Genomic DNA, 22,787 nt, shown 5'->3' with positions numbered 1-22,787 from the left:
TAAGCAACATCGTGATAAATGGAGAAGAGGAGTTTCAAAGATTTCATTTTCCTTGAATCCACAATCAATGCCCACGGAAGCAGCAGTCAAGAAATCAAACGACGTATTACATTGTGCAAATCTGCCTCAAAGGACCTCTTTAAAGTGTTGAAAAGTAAAGATGTAACCTTGAAGACTAAGGTGCCCCTGACCCAAGCTGTGGTATTTTCAATCACATCATATGCATGTGAAAGCTGGACAATAAATAAGGAAGACCGAAGAAGAATTTATGCCTTTGAATTATAGTATTGACAAAGAATATTGAATATACCATGGACTGCCAAAAGAATGAACAAATCTGTCTTGGAAGAAGTACACTCAGAATGCTCCTTAGAAATGAGGATGGCAAGACTTCATCTCACATACTTTGGACATGTCACCAGGCAAGGTCAGTCCCTAGAGAAGGACATCATACTGGTACAGGGTCAGTGAAAAAAGAAGACCCTCAACAAGATAGATCATTTGGCTACAACAATGGACTCAAACATAGCAACGATTGTGAGGGTGGAGCAGGAACTGGGCAGCATTTCATTTTGTTGTACTAGCGTCGCTGTGAGTCAGAACCGACTCGGCAGCACCGAACAACAATAAGATTTGTGACTTGTAACACCAACTCTACGTGTTTTCTCTGACACCAAGTGCAAATGAAGTTTTGGCCTCACCATCCAGAGTTAGGTCCAAACTTCACATGCTAAAGGGCACAGTCCTCCAGACTGCCAAGTCTGCCCAAGCCTGCAGTCACCAGAGCACATTTAGGGTTCCCAGGACACCCATGCTTCTGAGTTGCTGGCTCCAAATTCAGGGCTTCCCACTGCTCCCTCAGGTTCAATAATTCAATATAACGACTCACAGAATTCAAGAAAGTGTTATACTTATGATTAAAGTCTTATTATAGCAAAAAGGATACAAAAGAAAAGACACATAGGGTGAGGTCTGGCAGGGTCTCCAATACGGATCTTCCATTCCCCAAGGGATACGTTACCCTCCTGTGCATCAATGTCTATCACCAACCAGGAAGCCCACCCAAACTTCAATATCTAGCATTTTTATTACGGTTGCATTACTTTAAAAAAAAAAAAAACAAACCCGTTGCCGTTGAATCGGTTCTGACTTATAGCAACTCAATAGAACAGAGTAGTAGGGTTTCCAAGGAGCGCCTGGTGAATTTGAACTGCTGACCTTTTGGTTAGCAGCTGTAGCTCTTAACCACTATGCCACCAGGGTTTCCTTGGATTACTTAGACGTGATCAATTAAATCATTGCCCACCTGGTTGGACTCAGTCTTCAGCCTCCTTCCTCTCAGAGGTCAGGCTGATTATCACATGGTTGGTCTTTTTGGTGTAGCCAGCCCCTATCCTGAGTAAACTAACAATTGTAGCCTCAGGGACCCACCATGAATAATAAAGACACTACTATTACTTGGAAAATTCCAAGGGTTTAGAGGTTATCTTCCAGGAACCAGGACCAAAGACCAAGTTCTTTGAGTAAAGTGGTTCTTCACTGCCACAGTGTTCTTTAGCCCCCATACCTAAGTTCCCCCGCTTGTAAACTGGGGATAATAATAGAACCTGGCTCTTGGCCTTGCTATGAGTCATTGAGGAACAACAATACCAGCAGGTGGTATTGCTATATGAGTATTGGCTATTATTATAGTACCTGTATTTTCATCTATAAAAAAAAAAGAACTTAATAAATAAATAAATGGTACCATTCTATACATACCATCCTGGAACTTATCTTCTGCATTTAACTGTATCTCTGAAACCTGTTCCCTGTTGCACTTAAGGATCACCTCCATCCTTTTTCTTTTCCCTAAAGCCTCTGTTACTGCTTGCCTGGCTTTGTAATCTGGGTTCTGAACAAACACCCTGGTGTGCAGGTGCTCTCTGCCTATGCTGTCTTCCTGAGAACTCTCAGATCACCTTGTAGTCCTGAGAGCAGCCTCATCACTTCTGTTGTTTCTCCCCTAGTTCCTGAGAAGATAAGCACCATCACCCTTCAAGGGCGAGGAGACTACAAAAGGAAGAGCTACGAGAACGCTTTGGTGAACTTTCAGGAGGAGATCGAGCAGATTGGGATGGTGAGCCTTCCCTCTTTCCTCTTCCATTCCTGTGCCATTCCAGAGGTGGGTTCCTTCTTACACACGCCCTCCCTTCCACCCCAGCTGAGAGGTCCTCAGTGGCATACCACGGAGTGGATAGAATCATAGTAGCCATGTGTGAGTGCTTAGTGCCTGCTAGGCTAAGTGCTAAGCTTAGCTCCCTCTAATATTTGGAACAGCCCTGGATGTTAGATACGGCTATTACCACCATTCTGCAGATGAGATCCACAGAGTCTTGCCTGACGTCACACAGTACATAGGGGCCAAGTCAGAACTGGACCCCAGGTCTGATGCCAAAGCCCAGCTTTTGATCTCCCTGCTCAGTCCTACTGATGAGCAGCCAAAGGACTTGGCCTGCCATTGATGGCCTGATGCTTCCTGACCCTTAGCACCTCCCCATACTTGGCTTTTCCTTTTTCTCTCCAGAGACCTCATCCCTAGCCATCCTGGTCTCTAGAATGTTCCCTAAAGAAAACCAGCTGTCCTGCCTCTGAGCCTCTTCCCTTCCTGATCCTCTCCAACACCCAGACATCACTTGCGGCCTTTTCCCCTAGTTTTCCTTACCTGCGTCACCTAGTCCTAGATTCCTGGAGCTGGCTCTGTAACAGAGCACCAAGAGCACGCTCTTGGTTACCGCTTTCATCTGCAGATCTCAACTAGACACCAGCTGTTCTATAACCCACAAACTCTGTAGCCTTGGTCGTACAGCTGAGCCTCAGTTTCCTTGTCTAAAGTAAACTTGGAATTCTTTAATTTAGCCAGTTCTTTGGTAACTATTTGTCATCCATGGCCCAATGTCAGCACCTATGTCTTAGAATTGTGATGGGAATCAAGTGAGATGAAGGATGAGGGCTCAGCTCAGCGCAGAGCGTCCAGCATATGGTGTGTGCCCCAAATGGTGGCTGCCATCTGTACTGTAGTGAGTTAAGTATCAGGAACACATCACTCCTGAGGACTAGGTAATAATTACTCTTCTTGAAGACAAGACCATGCCTGGTACTTCCCCATCATCCACCTGGCCTATTTTAGGAAATGGAACCTCTCATCTTGGAGTCGGGAACCCTTTTTTTGAGAAAGCTGGCTGAGTGTGATGAAGACATTGATCATCTCTTCACAAAGGTGGAAAACGACTCCGACCTCCAGGAGTATACCATCCAAGTAGGGCTCCCCTCTTGGCTGGGCCTCCACACCCTTTCCTGCCAGATCCTGCTCCTTCCCTTCTCTCCTTCCCATCTACTCTGTGTTTAGACTCTGTGGGAGCTGCGGGATAAGGTGGCTGAGAAGTGCCTGCTCCGGAAGCAGTGGGTTAAGGAGCTGGATGAAACTCTGCACTCGCTTGAGTTCTCGAGAGCTGATAAAGTGAGTCGGCGTGCAGACGGACACCTCACTGGCTTTTACTTGCTGGGTGTGTTCAGCGGTGTCTGTTTCCTTTGAGTTCTTCAGAGGAAGAGATAGTATTAACTATGATGCCTTGTCATTCATTTCTAGCTTAAAGATGTGTTGAAGAAGTATGTGGAAATCATTGAGAAAACTTCCTACCTGATGCAACCTGATGTATATAGACTGATAAATAAAGAAGCCATGGTGAGGGGCGTTCATCTACAGGGAGCTAGCCCATGGGAGAAGGAACAGGACCCCATGACGCCCCAGAGCTTGGTGTCTCAGGAATGGCCTGCTTCTTATATGTAACATTTCAGAGTAACTCAAGTTGGCCTCTTAAGTTTTAGAGTCAGTGCCTTTGTTATTTTAAGCATTTTCAATAGGAATCTTTCTAAAGTACGTCTCATATTTCCCTGCCATCTTAAACCAGGTGTACCTAATCTAGTGTTATGGTTTTGAACATTTTATCGAGTGCCTGCTGTGGGTTGGGCATTAAGCTGGACACACAGGATACAGGGAGACTAAGTTCCTGGTCCAGTGGTGAACCAGGCATGTTGGGAAATGATCACAATACAGTGTGAGGGGCTGTGTCTCAGTTATCTTGTGCCCTGGGTTGGGTGCTGTGATACGGAGTCATCGTCTCAGGGGCTACTGTGATCTCAGGGTTGTTTGCACCCTCTTAGGTGACCACAGCTGCTCTGTTTGTCTAGTTTTTCCAGTTGATCTTGTCCCTAGGCAGAACCATGTTTCTTGAGCGCTTTGAGAAATTTATGGAGGCGTTTTGGATTGTTTCGTGACTGGTGTGGGTTTGGGGTGACTACTCATATTTAAGGGGGATCAGAGATGCTAAACAGAAACACAGCACCACACAATGAGGAAGTATCTCTAGCCCCCACCCCCACACCAAGAGTGCCCATGTGAGAACCACCAGGAGGATGGCTGAAGAATATTCCACTTCTAGCCTTATTTGGTCATTGAGGAAAAAAGAAGGTGCTTGTAACAACCATAGGTGACTGGTCCCTGGTGATGTGAGCACTCTACTTTTGGAACAAAAGCATACAAAACAGTTAAATACTTAGCCTCACAGGAATGCCTAATGCCTTTCACCTTCCCTAACAAACGATCCTGTCCATGGATAAGTCCTCCAGAAACGCCCCCATCTCCACTGTGGCTGCTCCATCCCAGGCACCTTCCTTGGAGTGCCCACTGACCCCTTGGTGTGCCTAGCATCTCTCAGACCCTGTCACCACCACACTTGACCATCGCCCCCTTGGCCACCGCCCAGCTCAGCCTCAGGCCCTTGGGCTGCGGTTCACCTGGCACCTCTCCAGCCTCCCACCGCCTCTCTCTAACTGAGCTTTTGTCTGACCCATGAGAGCCCTGCCGCATCTAGAGCCCTGCCTGCCTGTGACTACAGATCATAAACCAGGCCCTGCTGGGCAACCGGAGGGCCATTGCTCAGCTGTTCCTCAACCTGATGGAGGCCACCCTGCAGCAGGAGGTCAGCAACCACCACCGCTGGCAGGACCTAGTGGACACCTGGAAGGCTCTCAAGAAGGAGGTTCTGGTGCAGAGTTTCAGGTCAGCAGTTGCCTGTGCTGCCCACAGGCCACCCACCCTTGGAGAGTGTGGGGGGTGTGGTCTTCCCTCCAACCCACCTGGGGGCCAGCACTCGCTGGGAGGGTATTCTTTATCCTTTTTTATTCTTACCCTGTTTTTCTGGTGGTAAAGGTAATATGTGATCTTTAAAAAAAAAAAAAAAAAACCTAGAAATAGATTAAGGTATAAAGAAATTAATAATCACCACTAATCCCTCCACACAGTGAAAAGCACTGTACGGTATTTTCTCAAAGACTTTTTAGGCCCTTAGTGTATATGTGGAGCCCTGGTGATGCAGTGGTTAAGAGCTCCGATGCTAACCAAAATGTCAGTAGCTTGAATCCCTCAGCTGCTCCTTGGAAACCCTATGGGGTAGTTCTGCTCTGTCCAATAGGGTCGCTATAAGTTGAAATTGACTCAATGGCAATGGTTTTTTTTTTTTTTTTAAGTATGTATGCAATTTTTTATCTTATTTTCTTCATTAACATTATTTCACATGCTTTTTCGTAGTGTGGTACAAATTGTTTAAAAACATCATTGTGAATATCTGCGTAATTGCCACTTTTTACTGCTTCCCATTACCCTGGGTCAAAAAGAGTGGATGTCCTTCAGGCTTTGGCAAGGTGGACTAACCAGTAAGCAAGGTGTGCATGGGCTTACAGTAAATAAGGTATGCACAGGCTTAATTGTGTTTACTTACTAATCTGTAGTGCACAGCTTCACATAGGTTTCTCCACATCAGAGAAAAACAGGTGAAATTGTGCACTGCAGATTAGTAAGTAAGCACAAGTAAGCCCAGGCGTACCTTGCTTGTTGGGTAATCCATCCCTGGGCTTTGCATACATCTCACCCTTGGTTAGCAAGTTTCACCCATGGGAGGAGGGTGAAGAGAGGGCCATCTCCACCCCACCCCTCCAAGTGATACTTTGGTTAATACCCACACAAAAATCCTGGAGCTTTCAGCCAAAAAGGACGTTTTGGGCCCAGATGCCTGAAGAACATCAAAGAAGTGTCCCTCCGCACTGCCGGTCCTACTGGGGTCAGGAGGTGGAAGACCTGTGTGCACATCTTCCCGAGTAGACGGTAGAAAGCACGAGACTTTCACCAGAGTCTGAAGTGGAGGATAAAGGAAAAGTATACCAAGGCGTGGCTCCACCATTACTTTCCCTGTGACCTTGATCAAGCCACTTGAACATGAGCCTGTCTTTTTCTGTACAAAATGGGCATAATAATGGACCTGGTGGTTAGGGTTTCAGGTGATCTGAGAAGATACTGTATGGAAAGTCCTGGTTCTGGGCCTGGGACTGGGAAGCTGTTACAAACATCAGTGAAGGTCAGCAGTGGTTGCAGTAGCTGACACCTCCTGGCAGTTCCCATGTACCAGGCACGGTGCTCAGGGCTTTGCTTACGTTATTGAGTCCTCACAAGTATGGTGTGAGGAACATACCATCATTAGCTCCACTTTAGAGAAGAGGCAACAGAGGCTGGGGGGTGGTGACTTGCCCAAGGTCACAGAGCTGGCAAGTGGCAGTCAGGACCCTGTAGTGAGTTCCAGGAAATTTGGGGCTGATCAAGAAAGAGATATGACCATGAACTAGGGTTGCATAACAGCAGGCAGCATTGGCAGCCGCCTCCAGGGGGCAATCCTCCACAGCAGGAGGCCTGCCAGAGGCAAGCAGTGCAAGGAACCACCAGAAGGGGAAGCCAAAACCAAACCCATTGCTATCGAGTGGATTCCGACTTACAGCGATCTCGATCTTGTAGGACAGGGTAGAACTCCCCCATAGAGTTTCCAAGGAGTGGTTGGTGGATTCCAACTGCCGACCTTTTTTGGTTAGCAGCCAAGCTCTTAACCACTGCGCCACCAGGGCTCCCAGAAGCACCTTAGTGCCCTTATAACTACAGAGTTTTATCTAGTGCTGTCAGGTGTTGACCGCAGTTTCACAAAGTACGTAAAACTGGCAGGCTCTATGTGGCTAAAAATCTGCTTATGTGGGCTATTTAAAAAAAGAATTCGATGTGTACAAATTTGAGTTTGGCGCCCACGGACTTTTTTGGGCTAACTGGCCTCAGCTTGCTATGAAGAAGTAAACAACTTGGTGCCAATACAGGAAGGCTATCTTTGACTCACTTATGTAACAGACCTCCACTAGATCTGTGCCTGTAGGTCTCCCCTCTTAGCCCCTGAACGTCACTAGGGACTCTGGCCTCCCTTCTCCCTCGACCTCCTTCCCTTCCTGTTTTCCTTCTTCTCTCCCGTCCTGTCTTCTTCCTTCCTTCTGCCCTCAGTCCTCCTACTTCCTTCTTCCCTCCTTTTTGTCTTTCTCCCTGCTTCTCCCTCTGTCCCTCCCCTCCTTTCCTGTATGCCAGAGGCCAAGGAGGGCAGGAAGGGGCCTGTGTAAGGGAAGGGGGTGCCCAGGGCTCTGAATGTTTTCCCACGGGTCTCTCCCTCTCTCTCCCACATACCCTACCCCTTCTCTCCTTTCCATGGTGCAAATATGTCTGGCTGCCCAGTGAGTTCATGGCCAGTGAGAGGATCCAGTCTCCTCCAGCCGTGAAGAAGGAGCTGGAGGCCATGCTGAAAACCCAGAAAGCCATGCAGTGGAAACGACTGGAGCACCTCTACATGTTCTGGTACCACAGGAGTCCTGAGGGAGGGGCACATTTTGGGGTCCAGTGGGGAGGTGGCTTTACCATCAACAGAGACCTCACTCCTCAGTCATCCTGCAGACTAGGCTATTTCCTGGTTCTCTAGTTATGGCTGGTCCTCTGGGCCCATGTTCTTGGGCCTTCCAGCCCCATTGATGAGAGAACTTGGCACACTTGCTGCAGAAAGAAGTTGAGTGTGACTGTGGCAAAGAGCTTGAAAAAAGCAATAGTGGGGGTAGCAGGACAGGACCAGAATATGCAGGGCCCGTAGGCCTTGTTAAGGTGTTTGGACTTTTTCCTGAGGCCAACAGGAAACCAAGTGGCTCCATCAGCTTTGCTGCTTGGGAGGGTGGGTTGGAGGCGTCCGAGGTTGGAGGCCAGCAGGTTGGTGAGGAGCTGCTGCCATGGAACAGGGGACCTGATAGAGGCTGTGGACGCTCCCTTCAGACGGAAGGCAGTGTGACCCTGAGCCCATCGTAAAGCTGTTCCTTAGGTTGCACCCTGAATGTTCTAGACAACAAAAACCCATTGTCCTTTAGTGAATAGTGTCTACCCCCAGCGGCAGGATGGAGCCTATGTGGTACTTCATGTGTTGGCACAACGGCCCTCCTCTTTCCATGCACCGCCCTCACTCCTTCTACCCTGGTAGCCTTGAGTCACAGGCTCTTCCCCTCTCCCCACCTCAGAGCCTGGGCTCTCCTAAGATGTAAATGATCGTTAGGACCCCACATGACTTGAGCCAGGGAATCTCTAGCAGGGCACCCCCTGCCTGTTCTGCAGCCACGTTTTGATCCAGGTGTGAGATTAACAGAGTGGTTAAAAATCTCAGTGCAAGACGGAGTGCTTTTGTTTTGTATAACTCAGCTTAATTCTGACTCTGAGGTCCCATTCTTCAGCCTGGGCAAAATCTAGTCTTTCTTGGGGCCCCCTCCAGTGAGGCAAACTTCTGGAGTCTCACACAATGCCAGGACTGGGGGCAAGATCTGGTCCTTCACAATTTGTCCTCCCAGATGGGGACTGCCTGATGCTCCCAGACAGGTGGACTCGGGAATCTCAAGGATGCTGCTCTGAGCCCCAGCAGCCCTCAGACCCAAGCAGCCATTTCCCTCCAGGGCCCTGAGTCTGCCTGCTTCTATGATCATGCTGCAAGGAAACAGGAGCCAGGCTGTCACTGCTCTCCTCTGTCCACCACAGGCCCCCCCCCCCGCCCCCCAGTTCTAGAGGGCTTAAAGGGAGACTCAGGTCCTCAGCACTGGCCCCTGCTCTCCAGGTCTGTCATTTCACTCCCACAAATGCCTTCTCTTTCTTTTATCTCATTAGTGCTCCAGGCCCTCCTAAGAGATTAGGCTTTAGAAGCAAAAGCCTGAAAGCCTCCTGGGTTGCTCCCCTTTCTGCTCTGCCACATTCCCCTCACAGGCCTTAAAAAGTGGGGCTGCCTGGCTCCCTGCCTGAATGGAGGGGAGAGAAAGGGCCTGACCCATGACACATGGAGGAAAACGCATGCCTTTGGCTATAGCGGGAGATACATGATGTAATGGCAGTGTCTGCAGGAGGAGCATGGAGCTGGGTGGGGGATTTGACCTGGCCTGGGGGGCGAGGGATAGCCAACACCATGCAAATTAGAGGCAAGAGAACAATAGCTCCTTTGCAGTGGGAGTACATAAAGAGGTGAAGTCAAGACACAATTCTAGTGTCCAGAAGTGTGTGCCATGAATACAAGGCTTGTGGACGCAGGCTAAGGTAAAAGTGCGAAGGCTTGATCATGGAATTCCAGCGAACTTCAAGAGGGAACGTTCGGGTTTGTGGTTTGTGCCAGGAGGCCTTTACAGTGCTTGCAGAGCACACCTTGTAGGTGACACCATTCCTACTTGACTTCTCAGGTAGCTTAAGCAACCTTCTAATCATGCCAGAGGAGCTGTCCCGAGGAACTGCCTTGTTTGGCAGCAGGGGGTGACCCACAGCCTATCCTGATTCTCAGCTCCAGGCCCTTCCTCTAGAAACTTCAGGACTCCTTGTACCTGGCAGAGAGCCTAGCTTTCTGCTCACATGCAGGCCTGCAGGCATGTGAGTGGTGATGACAAAGGGGTTGGGAGTCTTGCCGAGATTCCTCATGGATTGTTCTGGCCCCAATAAGTATATGTGCATATAATTTTTAAATACTTTTTTGATCTGGGGCCTTGGCTAGAACACCTGTGACCTCTGTCCACGTGGTCTCTCAGCTTCCAAGAGGCTGGCTCAGGCTCATTTACCAAATGGCAGAAGAGTCCCCTGCAGCAAGACAGGGCAAGCCCCAATGCACAAGTCCTTTGAGGTGTCACATTCACTAATGTTCTGTCAGCCAAAGCAAGTCACATGGCCAAGCCCAGATTCAAGGGATGGAGATTAGAGTCCATCTCTTTATGGGAGGAGTCCTTGATATTTTGACCACTTTTCTATCTGCCATACTATTACTTAATGACTTCAGATTATGATTTAATGTTGTTTATTTAGACATTTTGCTATCGTTGTATATGAAGGTTATGATTTCTTGTGTTTATAAGGAATACTGTTAGTGAACATCTTAATGCATAAAATTTTATCTGGATTTTATATTACCTCAGATTAGGTTCCTGGAAGTAGAATTCCTTGGCCAAATGATACAAATAGCTTACTTTTTCCCATTAAGAAATTTCAGTTTTCTTTTGCCAAGAGATACTTTCAGGAGATTTTTTTTTTGGCACCAGGAAATCCCCAGGAGGTCACTCTGTTCTTCAGACTTTAGTTAGATAATACTCTGGAGCTATGTTCCTTAAAGATGCTACTGATTTTTTAAAGTACACGTTTTACTCAAGTGTAGCTTACTCGCCATATCTTCCTTCTCCAGTGAGCTTCTGCCCCCTGCTTACAGCCAAGATCGGCTGACTGAATGGTATTCTTCTCTTGTCGCCCTGAATAAGCAGCTGGGTGAGTGATGTTTACAGGATTCCACCCGGGTCTCTCCAGGGCTCTGCTCAAGTAGTAGCTTTGTAGTAACTCGAAGCATTCAGTGACCATTTATTTGAGATTCTGTTATGAACTCAGGAAGTAGGGGGCAAGTTCATCCTGGAGCAGGAGGGAAGTGGGTGTGGAGGGCAGAGTGAGCTGAGGCTCACAGAGCTGAGCCTTTGGGAAAAAGAGAAGGAGGCAGGGAGGCTGGAAGACGTAGAGGGCCAGGCTGTGTAGGCCATCAGCCATGTGAAGGAGCCTGATTTCATCCTGAGGGCACTAGGAGCCCATTGGAGGGTTTTGAACTTGGTCACAAGTTGCGAATGGATCAGACAGTGGCAGGAGTGGAAGCAGGAGGACCTAGCAGGGGTCTGTCACAGAGACTTCTCGGGAAGGGTGGGGATGCTCTGATCTGGGAAGCGACCCTCCAGATGGGAGCAAGTGACCTGGAGAGCATCTCCTCTCCGGGTCCAGTGTGTATCTCCTCTTCCTAGTGTACTAAATCTACACCCAAGCACCGCCCACCCTTCCCCTCCTCCACAGCCTTTGTCAAAGAACAACCACTGTAGCATCTTTGTGTTGTCTTTCAGTTTCTAGAAACTGCCAGGAGCACTGAACTTCAGAACCATGACTGGCTTGTGGCTTTGCTTATCTTAGACACCAGGAGTCACACTGAGTTTATTATAAACTGGGAAGCAATAGCGAGGAGGGAGAGTAGAAAAGAAATAAGAAAATAAGTTTCCAAGCATTCTGCTAGTCCACCGCATCTTAAGGAATCAAGCACAGACATGATCTGTGAACTTGCATTAATTTGCACCCAAGTTCCTGTTGTATGGCTTGACGGGATTCCCCCCCGCCAAAAAAATTCGCTAGCCTTGAAACTGAGTTAAGAGTCGGAGCCAGAATGGGACCGAAATGAATTCAGAAAAGATAAAGACAAGCTCCTCATCTGAGGCCCTTGTCTTTGGGTGTCAGAGACTGTGGGGGAGAGCCCATCACTGGATCTGAGTAGGGACTACTGGTCTTGGATTCCATCAGTATAGCTATGGAGGCACTTTGCTGGGGGAAAGCTGCTTCCCTTTGCCAAAGAGCAACTCCTTTTTCTGACTTCCCCTCTTCTGGAAGAGAGAGCTGACATGTTTTGTTTCCATACCTTCCTCCCCCGGAGACACCTACCACGTGGACTGCATGATGCGAATCCGCCAGCAGTACGAGAAAACCTGGCAGGAGTGCCTGGCCCAGGTGCAGAAGTGCAAGGTGGGCTCCCCCTGCCCTGGGCCCTGAGACAGTGAACTAAGGGGATGGAGCACCAATGTTCTCCTCCCTGGCTCTGTCATCATTCCTTCTGCAGCCTCATCCCCCCACCACACACACCCCTTCACCCTGCAGCCCCCACTCCCTACTTTTCCTTCCTCACACGCCCCAGGCTGTCACTGGCCTCTGGGCCTTCTGGTGCTCTGTTCCCTCCACCTGGGATGTTCTTCCCTCCCTGCACACCCCAGCTATTTCCACCCTTCCCTTGTGTTTTCGCCTCACATTACCTCTTCCAGGAAGGCTTGCCTGACCCCACAGATGACGTTATGTGATCTCTGATCACCCCAGACCTCACCCTCCAAATCACTTGTCACAGTTGATGTTCTTTATTTAATAGAGGAGGTATCATGGGGTTATTTCCAATTTTTTGTTTTTATGAATAGTGCAGCTGCTCCTGTCAAGCCCAGCTTTTCTCTCCACTCTGCCCGCCTCTGTAATAGGGTGAGACAGTGCACTCTGCTGCAAACCCCTTCAATGATGATGACTGGTATTCTGGAGTGGGAAATATTTTGCCAAAATGTCCCCTCCTGCCCCCCACCTCCACCCCTACCCCACCTTAGTAAAACCTTTTAGATGAAAAACTCAACAAAGATATAATGGGGTTGAAGATGGTCTAAACTCCTGGGGGGTGGCAGTAGAAGGCCCCAAGCAATGAGGGCCCAGTCTGCTGCCCCCAGAGAAGCTGCTTTCGGCTCCGCTGCTAGCCAGGGAGCCGTGCACCCTCCAGCACCTATACTCACCAAACCCTACAAGGTCCTGGGGTGCAGGTGCCGGGACGAGAAGACCGAGTTTGTGAAAGGTCCAGGGCTGCCCATTTCCTCTGTGGCCTTAGGGCAGCCGTGCAGCCTCTCAGTCACCTCAGAAGTAAAAGCTGCAGGGAGAGAAGGGTGCTCAGCTTTGCTGACTCCTTGGGTTCCCTCTGTGGGGCGCATATAGGGGAGGAATGCCTGTACTCCCCCAAAAGTCCACCAAGACTGACCGAGGGTGCCTGGTATTTCTGTTCATCCACTTTGGAAGTATGCAACTAGAGAAAATTTGAATTTGGGGGAGGTCTCATTGTGAATTTTGTGCATACTTTGATATACTGAGAGGTTGCTTTTCACATGGCATCATTCAAGGCTACAGAAAATGTGAGCCCATGTCCGGCTTGCAGCCACACCGAGGCTGTGTAGGATGGCTGTTTATGCCTGTTGGGTCTGTAGTCTGAGGCGTGGCCTCCAGCATGTTACTTCACTTCTCTGAGCATCGGTGTCCTCGCCTGTTACCCAGGGCTGCTGAGTACCCCGCCATGGGGACCTGGCTGTACCACATGGTGCAGCATGCTCCCAGCACCTGGACACAGTGCACAGTGCATGAAAATGGGCTGGTCTATCATGACTAGGGCTTCCCAGAGGGTCCTAGAGATGGGGTGGGGGTGGGGGACTAGGAGAAGGAGCAGGCTCTGAGGTGAGGGCCAAGCCTACTTGTGCCTTCAGCTAGGCTCTGCCTCGGTCTTTTCCAGAATCAGCTGCTGGACTGGAAAGCTTTCACCGAGGAGGAGGCAGGGAACCTGGTGAGCCCGTCCTTCTTCCAGATGGTGGGTGTGCTGCAGAGCAAGGTGGAGGAGGAGCTGGAGTTCATGGATGTGAGTAGCTGGGAACCCGCCAGCTGGGAGCAGGGCAGCGGGCATGGGCACCTCAGGTCACCGGGGTGTGAGGAGAGGGCTAGTCTGGGGCCTCTGACACAGTATGTCTTGTGTGTCCATTCACCGTTGTCATCAGTAGCTCCTCTAGGACCAGGTCCTCCACACCGGGAGCTCTAGACCCTGAGAGCTTCCCAGCAGCCATTCCTGACTCTGGACACTGAAGAGCTACAAAGGAACAATAAGCCCCCACCCATAAGACGTTTATAATCTTGAGCCGAAAAACCCCAGAACCAAACCCATTGCCGTCGAGTCAATTCCGACTCATAGCGATGCTATAGGACAGAGTAGAACTGCCTCATAGGGTTTTAAGGAACAGCTGGTGGATTCGAACTGCTGACCTTTTGGTTAGCAGCTAAGCTCTTAACCACTGTGTCACCAGGGCTCCATAATCTGGAGCAGGGGTTGGCAAATAGTTTCTGTAAAGGGCCAAGTAGTGAATATTTTAGACTCTGCGGGTCATGGGGTTTCTCTGTAACTTCTCAACTCTGCCACTGTTGCACAGAAGTAGCCATAGACAATATGAAAGTGAGTGGGTGTGGCTGTGTCTCAATCAGATTTATCTATGGACACTGAACTTTGAATTTCATATCATTTTCATGTGTCACAAAATACTATTCTTTTGATTTTTTTCAACCATTAAAAAACGTAAAACCTATGCTTAGCTCACAGGGCTCTTCAAAAACAGATGGAGGGCCAAAGTTGCCAACCCCTGGTTCAGATGAGGATATGAGACACATATTTAAAAAACAACAGCCCATAACAACAACAAAAAAAAGGTGAAGAGTGATGGTGTTTAACAGCAGAGGGAGGATTTAGCCCAGACTCGAGTCGAGAATTCCAAAGAAGGAAACCCTCTCAGGCCAATTTCATTGTTGCCTGCCTGCATGTCCAGGAGTGTCTAGCGTTGATTCTTCCATCTCCTAGGCCCCAAATGCCATCTTCTGCCTGTCAATGGCTACAGTGGGACATAGGACAGGTCTAGATCTGACTTCAGGGTCAGTGGGCCGAGGGGTGACATTGGAGAAGACCAGCGGTGACATGCCCCTGAGGAAGGAGGGTGGTGGCATAGGTGTAGCCCAGAAATTGAGCTTGGGGGACGATGCCCAGGCAGGGATGGCCAGTCCTCAGAGACATGGGGCCTCCTCTGACAAGCCAGGGGACCCCTGTGGATGAGACCCTCCTTCTTGACTGGGGCCTTGGCCTCTCAACTCCCTTCTCTGGGTTCTGTCACGACAGAACTCCTTCGAGGTCCTGGCAAAGCAGACGGAGCGGCAGAGCCTGGATCTCTTTAGGTACTTCCAGGATGCTGTACAGCTGTGGGAGGCCCACTGGAGCGTGCTGTCGGTGCAGGAGCTGGAGCTTGAGAAGAGAATGGAGCAGCATCGGCAGAAGCAGAGCCAGGAGAACCAGGTGCAGCCACTGCCACCCCATGGCCAGCTATACCCCTGAGATGGTCAGCCTAGAAACTTGGCCAGCTTCATTCATTCATTCAGTGTGCACTTACCAAGCACCTGCTACGTGCCAGGACTAAGGATACAATGGTCATCAAAAGAGGGGCTACACCCACCCTGCCTCTCCCACTACGAACTCCTGGCCAGCAGAGAGGGTAGACACTAGACACCTCCTGGGAAAGAGTCCAGGACTTTGGAGGGCCATAGCTGGAGGGTATTGGTGGGTGGAGAGGGCCTGGAATGGGGTGAGGGAGGGGAGAAGGTGAGGGCCTGACTGACCTATGGCCCAGGCCCCATGTATGACAGTGAGGCCCAGTGGCACGTCCAGGAGGGTCTCTCTAAGGCCTTTGTGAGTGAAAGTGGCATCACGGTCTAGGCTGAGCCATCCTGGGAGGGCCATCCCTGGACCCAGTGGCCAGGGTCCAGTGGCTGTGGCAGTCTTCTGTTTCCTTCAGGTATAAGAGCCCACAGCAGCATTCTTCCCAGTAGATACAAAATCCTGGATGGCAAAACCAGCATTTCCATTAAGCTCCTAAGCCCCAGAGTTAAAACTGCCCATTTCCTCCAGAAAGCGTGGGCCAGGCTAAGGGCCCAGTGGTTCAGTGGGGTTCGGGGATGAACAGGGCAGCCCTAGCCCCCAGTAGGCAAAGAGCCATCAGACTCCAGAGGAGCAGGTGAGTGAGTGCCAGAGTGCCTGGACCCGTCAGCCTCGTCCTCACAGTGGAGGTTAACAGGGGTTGGGCATGCGGGACAAAAGGCAGTGATTACCCACCAGAACAGGAGGCTCAGGTCTGTGGCCAGCAGTCTCCTTCTGGTGGGGACCCCCGGGAAGCCAGGTGAGGGTTAGAGGGAGCCGAGCACGCTTGTTGGGTATTTCATGACTTCTGAGAGTCCACGGAATTGCTTTCTTCCACTATATCCAGATTGCTCAAGAGAAATCATTCTTGGCATCATGGAGAGGCATAAGGAAAGATTATAGTTTAGCAATAGAGTGCAGGGTTCCCCCTTTTAAAGATGGTAAAATTGAGGATATTGAGATGAAGGAAAAAAAAAAGATCCTAGTCCCAAATGTAAAACCGCAAGCTATGAAACTTGTACAGATGGGGTTGTTGAGGCTCTGCTTGGCCATGAGGCTGGGTAGAGAGCAGAAGAAATCTCCCCGAGCCTGTGTAGTGGGTCCCTGGATCTCAGAGTATCTGTTAGAGAGTATGTGAAGGACAGACAGACAGATTGGAGGCTATGGAGCATCTGCTCCTGACCAGTGCCTCTTCTTCCCAGGAGAACCGTGGTACCCCCCCGATCCTGCCTCCATCCAGCACCTAATTTCAAGTGTGACTGTGAGAATGAGCAGGTGCCATGAGAAGGTGTGGAGGGGCCTGAGCAGGCAGGGTGGGGTCATGGACATGTCCATGAGGATGCACATCTGAGCTGGGGAAGGAAGAGCATTCTAGACAGAGAGAAGAGTGTGGAGGTGGTAGAAGGGAGAGAAGGCCCAGGGGACCAGAGTGGAGAGAGTGGGGATGAAGGTGAACCTGATGTCCCTTTTGTAGAAAAGAAAGTCCTGGGCTTGCCCCAGGAGAGTGGCCCTCAGTTTGGGCAGGGCCTCTGCAAGGCAATAAAATGCTATGAGTTTGGTTTCTGCTCTGGTAGCCAACCTGCAGCCCCCCAACACACATCTGCTTCTTCTTGTTTTGTGGACTGCTACCAGGCCCAGGAAGCCAACCTAGATAAGCTTTTGGACCAACTGAGGCAACAAAGCCATGAGCAAACACTGAGGAATCAGCTGGAAAGGGTCAAAGAATTCCTGAAGAACATGAAATTAAGGTAGGTAGACGAGGCCCCCCGAAACCAGAAGAAGATGGCCTGGAGTTCATGTCCAAGCTCATGGACATGATGGTCCAAGGGTGTGCTCAGCAGGGTGGAGTTTAAAATGTTTGCCTGTAACTTTGGAGAATGTTGTGGTCCTTTGCAGCTCTGCTATCAGCTAGTGCAGTAGCTTCAGGGAGAAAGTGTTACACTGATCTGAAAAGTTGATGGAGAAGTTTTAAGGCAATGCAAACTGAAGATCAGGAGCATGGGCTCCTCTCCTACTTTAAAAATGTGTAACATATAAGCTCTCTGTTAAAGAAAACAAAAGCCAGCCAGTGCAAACATGTGGAAACTTTCTCCACATTCCTGCCCAAATACGTGAGAATATACATATATATAACCTCAGGCACATTGCCGTCGAGTGGGTCCTGACCCATAGCAACTCTGTAGAACAGAATAGAACTGCCCCATAGAGTTTCCAAGGAGTGGCTGGTGGATTTGAACTGCCAGCCTTTTGATTAGCAGACAAGCTCTTAACCACTGGACCACCAGGGCTACGTATAAATATTTACACACAAGTATTCTTTAAATACAAGTTGGATTATACTATACACATTGTTCTGTAGGTGTAAATATATTTCAACTTTTAAATGACCGTATAGAATTCCTTAACATTGTTTAATGTGGATGCTTCTTAATGATTTAATCATCCTCCAGTTGATTAGCTTTTTTTAGATTGGTTTCAGTTTCTCAATTTTACACACAGTTCTGTGTGAACTTCCTTGTGTCTTTGTGCCCTTGTACAACTCATTCATTATGCTGCATTCGCAGGAAAGGAATTGCACTGCCAAACTGATTGCAGTGTTTAGATTTAGAAGCATAACTTCAGGTAAATAAGGAACCCCTGAGCCTTGGTTCCTTACCTGAAAAACAAAAATAAAAGCCTGGGCCTTGGACACTTTGAGGGTTTGGAGGGTTGATGCAGGCAAAGCCCCAGGATGGCTAGGACAGTGAGCAGGAAATGAATGAGAGCTCCTATCACAAAAAGACGAGGTAGTGATGGTTCAGTAGTAGAATTCTTTTCCTTCCATATGGGAGACCCAGGTTCAATTCCCGGCCAATGCATCTCAAACTTAGCCACCACCCATCTGTCGGTGGAGGCTTGCATGTTGTTATTATGCTGGACAGGTTTCAGTGGCGCTTCCAGATTAAGATGGACTAGGAAGAAAGGCCTGGTGACCTACTTCTCAAAATCTGCCAGTGAAAACCTTATGGATCTGCAACTGGTCATGCGGATGGTGCAGGACCAGGCAGAGTTTCATTCCACTGTGTATGGGGCTGTCATGAGTCGGGGGCCAACTCAACGTCAGCTAACAGCAACAGCAACAATCACAACGAGCAGAGAACTTCTCCCCTGTATGTTTTCGAAGTTTTCTACAGAGAGCATGTATTTCTTGTATAATCAGAAGAATAGCAAAACAAAACCAGGAATTGTTACTGTTGAAGAGAAACCCAGGCCCTAGCTCTCCGCAGCTCGAAAGACCAAATTTGGCCCTGCCTCTTTGGAGTCAGCAGCACTGCTCCTGGCCCTGGGTCTCTTCCACACAGCTGACCACCCTCCTCCTTAGACAGTGGTCTCACTACCCACGTTGCAGGTATGAAAGTTTTCACTGCATCCTGACAAAAGAAGTGATGGAATATCCAGGAATGATACTGAAAGAGCTCAATTCCTACAGCTCCGCCCTCAGCCAACACTTCTTCGTTCGCGAGATCTTTGAACAGGTATGGAGAATACACCTGGCTGCTCCCAAGACGCAAAAGGGAGGAGATGACTTTTTGTTCTCCTCTGCTGAGATTAACTGCACTTTGGGCCTCAAGGAGTAAGAAGATGAACGTGTCTCTAAAAGAGACCATTTCTTTGTCAGTGTAAAGGAGGTCGAAGGGCTCAGAATGCAGGGCTCGTGGCTTGAATGGGATTGTAATGACAAGGGTTATTTATATGACACTTTAAGTTTCGTTCATCCCGTGCATCATGGCCAATAATCCTAAAATACAGCTCTGACCTACTGTGTTGCTCAATGTCCCTCATCAACTCTACACCCCCTACCAAACCCTACCCACAGTACTTCAGTGGCCATATAGGCCGCCACACTCTCCCACCTTTACTCTCCCACCTTTACTCTCCCTAGTTTGCAAACTCATCCCCCTTCCTGCATGTGCCTCCTGCTGGTCAACCCTTCCTCATGTGGCTGCCTCTTCTGGGATCCTTTCCTTGTGCCACCACATGTCCCCAACCCACCCATACTGCCAGCCCACTTCCAGCAGCCACCCTCCTTGACCCCTCATTTCACCTCCATCCTGCCCTGCCAACACCTCTCCCCTCTCTGAATGTGCTTGTATGTTGCTGGTTGATGTCAAATTCAATTCAGAGCATCCAACTAGAATGTGTTTCCTGAAGGGCAGGTATGTCTTATTAGTTTTATTTCACTTCTTTTGCCCTTAGCACAGCCTTGCATGTAATTCTGACTCAGCAAATGCTCCCTTTGGTGAATGTGTGAATACCTGGGATATCCAGAGTTTGGCTGTTTCCCCATAGATCAGCCAGAGTCCTGCATGGCCAGAGAGCTGACATGCTTGTGGCTGGCACCAGACCTGTCCATAGGTTTCCTATATGCATGGGATACCCAATTCCTTCTTAGAGAATCCCTCTCCTCTCCCTGTTCCTATTGCTTATACACGCTCCCTGTGATACTAATGGGAAGGTTGGCAGTTTGAACCCACCTGGAGGTACCTCAGAGGAAAGGCCTGGTGATCTGCTTTTGAAAGATCATGACCTTGAAAACCCTATGGAGCGCAGTTCTACTTTGCAACACATGGGGCCTCCATGAGTTGAAATTGACTCAACAGCAATTGGTTTTTTTGGTTATAGGTTGAATATTACTATACTGAACACTTTTTTATTATAATATTTCAAGGTGGAGGGCCAAATATGAGTTTATAATTTCTTGCTCTTTGTCCCAGATCGCTACCAAAAATGTATCAGAAGAGGTATAATTCCTTTAATGCCCAAGGTGCTGACTGAGTTTTCTAGTCTGTTTGGGATTAAGAAAAACACACCCTTGGGTTGGGACCATGCTGAAATAAATTGGCCAAGGCCTGTATCCAGTGTTGAAGGAGAGGGACAGGCCCTTCTACTTAAGAAAAAAAGAAGCATTTGGAAGTGGCCCTCTGGTCACTATGTGTCCTGTTCTTTTCCTTGTAGAACCTGGATGGGGAAGTCTTTTTCAGACTCAGGGAACCAGGTAACACTTTCACAGTTCAGGTCTGGCTCTTGCTGACCTTGCTCGTGGATGTTTCTGGGGTGTGGAAGCCTAACCTGGGTTGCATTGCTAACCTGTTTTTCCCTGTGCCCTGGTGTTTGTTGTCAACAGAAACCAACGAAAAGCGCTTTCAGGAGAGAGAGCGAAACCTGAGGAGAAAACAAAGCGCTACCGGTGAAAGAAGCAAAAACGAGGAAAGCCTAAGTAGAGGGGCAAGTTCCCCCAGGCCAGAAGAAGAGATGGAAGAGATGGAAAGAGAAAAATATCAAGAAACCAACCCCTTCGTAAATGAAGAGATGCTGAGCCAGCCAGAAAAATCTGTTCTGTTTGACAAGAGGGCTGAGTCCAGAGAGGGCTCTATTCAAGGGTTAGAGGAGACACAGGTTCACAGAGAGAACACCTCAAAACCATTCCTGACTGAGGAAAACATCATGGCTCAGGAAGAGGAGGAAGAGGGCCTAGAGGAGGAGGAGGAGGAGAAGGAGGAGGAGGAGAAGGAGGAGAAGGAAAAGGAAGAGGAGGAGAAGGAGGAGGAGGAGGAGGAAAACCAGGAGGAGGAAGAGGAGGAGGAGGAGGAGGAAAAAGAAAAGAAAGAAGATGAGAGTGCATCCGCAGACGAGGTAGGCTAGCAACGGATTTGCTCTTTGGTCTGAGAAATTTTGCCATGTTCTTCTGTGTGTGTCCCTAAAACAAGCTGAGGTCCTCCGTGGCCCAGCCTCCGTGGAGGGACATGACAAAGAATTACAAAGGCATTCATGCCCTTTCTCTTTTTGTCAGCTGGAATCCAACTCTTAACTCACGGCAATACTTTCTACAGATTCCTCTTGCTCTCCTCATGTCGCATCCTGCAACCTGCTCTGGGGTCACCCTCAACTCTGGGGTCACCCTCATCTCTCTCCAACCCTCTCCCTTTATCAGCCCCTCTTTATTGTGTAATGGAGTCCCTGGGTAGCACAAATGGTTAAGCGCGTGGCTACTAACTGAAAGGTTGGTGGTTGGAATCTGCCCATAGGCACCTCAAAAGAAAGCCTTGGCGACCCTCTTCCAAAAGATCACGGCCTTTGAAAACCGTATGGAGCAGTTCTGCTCTGAAACACGCGGGCTCACCATGAGTTGGAATCAACTCAGCAACTGTTTTTTGTTTTTTTAATTGTGTAAGTCAACTTAGCCTCCTTGGGTGAGAGAACCCTGGCTTACCCCAGTCTCGCCACTCCTTCTCTCTTCCCATTCTCTGACTGCGTAACACAAAAGAGCCATCGCCATACTGGCAGACAGAACTCTGCTTAGAGAACAGGGAAGGGACTCATATTAATAAATCTTTTCCTCAAAACATATTCAAATTCACAGAACAACAACTGGAAGCCCATAACCATAGAATTGCAAATGATACTTTTTCCTCTATTGCTTTGTGGGCATTGGCACATGAGAATTCTTTTTGAGCAGGGATCCCAAACTCAAATGCCCACAGGCATGTAATAGAAAAGGGGTCTGGAGACCAAGCGTAAGATAGTGAGGAGTGGTGGAGACTGCAGTCCTCACTCAGCCCCAGACAGTGATGCCCTATGGGAATGCAGACTCAGATTTGCCAGATTTCCTGAGAGAAATCAGAATCCAGATTTTTTACGTGGGGGCTCTCAATTCTAAAAAGCACTACATGAGCCGGGGTGGCGAGGGGGATCGGTGGTTCAGTGGTAGAGTTTTTATCTTGTGTGTCAGAGACCTCAGTTCAATTTCTGGCCAGTGCACGTCATAAGCAGCCACCACGCATCTCTCAGTGGAGGTTTATGTGCTGCTGTGATGCTGAACAGGTTTCAGCAGAGCTTCCAGACCAAGAAGGACTAGAAAGAAAGGCCTGGCGTTCTACTTCAGAAACCCAAACAATGAAAACCCTGTGGATCACAATAGACTGATCTGCAACTGATCGTAGGGATGGCACAGGTTTTGTTCCACTGTGCATGGGGTCACCCTGAGTTAGGGGCCAACCTGGTGGCAACAAACAACAACAACAACCTGGGAGAGGGGCTGTAGGCAGATTTGGCCCATAGGTCACTAGTCAAGGAAAGTGTGGTTGGGATCCTAAAATATATTTAAGGATGCCAAGTCTAAAGGCTTGTTATCTGCTTAGGCCAGCGCCAAGGAGGACATGGAGTCCTTCACGACTTCCAGTGGGAACACATATTTCGTCTTCCTGCCCCTGGAAGAAAAAGAGTGTTGCAGGAGGCCCCATTCCTACCACTCGGCCACGCTCTCCAAGGACGCTTGCGATGCCAAATTCTTACAACATGTGATCATTCCATCCAGCCTACTTTCAGAAATTAAGAAGAAGTGAGTAGAAGAACTTTTTATTTTCCTTCTTTTGTCCTGGGTTTCATTAACTAAGTGGAATATTGTAACATTGGACTAGTTTCAGCTGGGAAAAGCAAAGGTGTAACTACGGGGAGGGGTGAGGAACACAGTAAAAAATAGCTAATGTCCAG

At 48.9% G+C, this 22,787-nt stretch overlaps 1 protein-coding gene across 1 annotated transcript in view; it reads left to right on the top strand.

Annotated features, from left to right (window-relative positions):
- The window catches only part of CCDC180 (coiled-coil domain containing 180), a 63,344-nt gene that overhangs the window by 4,943 nt on the left and 35,614 nt on the right, over positions 1 to 22,787 (top strand). The window contains exons 6-20 of the mRNA XM_064291705.1: positions 2,010 to 2,119; positions 3,170 to 3,298; positions 3,389 to 3,499; positions 3,629 to 3,724; positions 4,938 to 5,101; positions 7,634 to 7,753; positions 10,632 to 10,711; positions 11,901 to 11,989; positions 13,548 to 13,670; positions 14,967 to 15,140; positions 16,890 to 17,005; positions 18,646 to 18,772; positions 20,253 to 20,292; positions 20,422 to 20,930; positions 22,436 to 22,635. Coding sequence (XP_064147775.1) covers positions 2,010 to 2,119; positions 3,170 to 3,298; positions 3,389 to 3,499; positions 3,629 to 3,724; positions 4,938 to 5,101; positions 7,634 to 7,753; positions 10,632 to 10,711; positions 11,901 to 11,989; positions 13,548 to 13,670; positions 14,967 to 15,140; positions 16,890 to 17,005; positions 18,646 to 18,772; positions 20,253 to 20,292; positions 20,422 to 20,930; positions 22,436 to 22,635 — 2,188 coding nt within the window. The remainder of the gene's footprint in view (positions 1 to 2,009; positions 2,120 to 3,169; positions 3,299 to 3,388; positions 3,500 to 3,628; positions 3,725 to 4,937; positions 5,102 to 7,633; positions 7,754 to 10,631; positions 10,712 to 11,900; positions 11,990 to 13,547; positions 13,671 to 14,966; positions 15,141 to 16,889; positions 17,006 to 18,645; positions 18,773 to 20,252; positions 20,293 to 20,421; positions 20,931 to 22,435; positions 22,636 to 22,787) is intronic.

Source organism: Loxodonta africana, chromosome 9 (assembly GCF_030014295.1).
Source record: "Loxodonta africana isolate mLoxAfr1 chromosome 9, mLoxAfr1.hap2, whole genome shotgun sequence".
NCBI classification, from domain to species: domain Eukaryota; kingdom Metazoa; phylum Chordata; class Mammalia; order Proboscidea; family Elephantidae; genus Loxodonta; species Loxodonta africana.
Note: the sequence above shows the minus strand (reverse complement) of the source record. Positions and strands in the feature narration are given on the sequence as shown.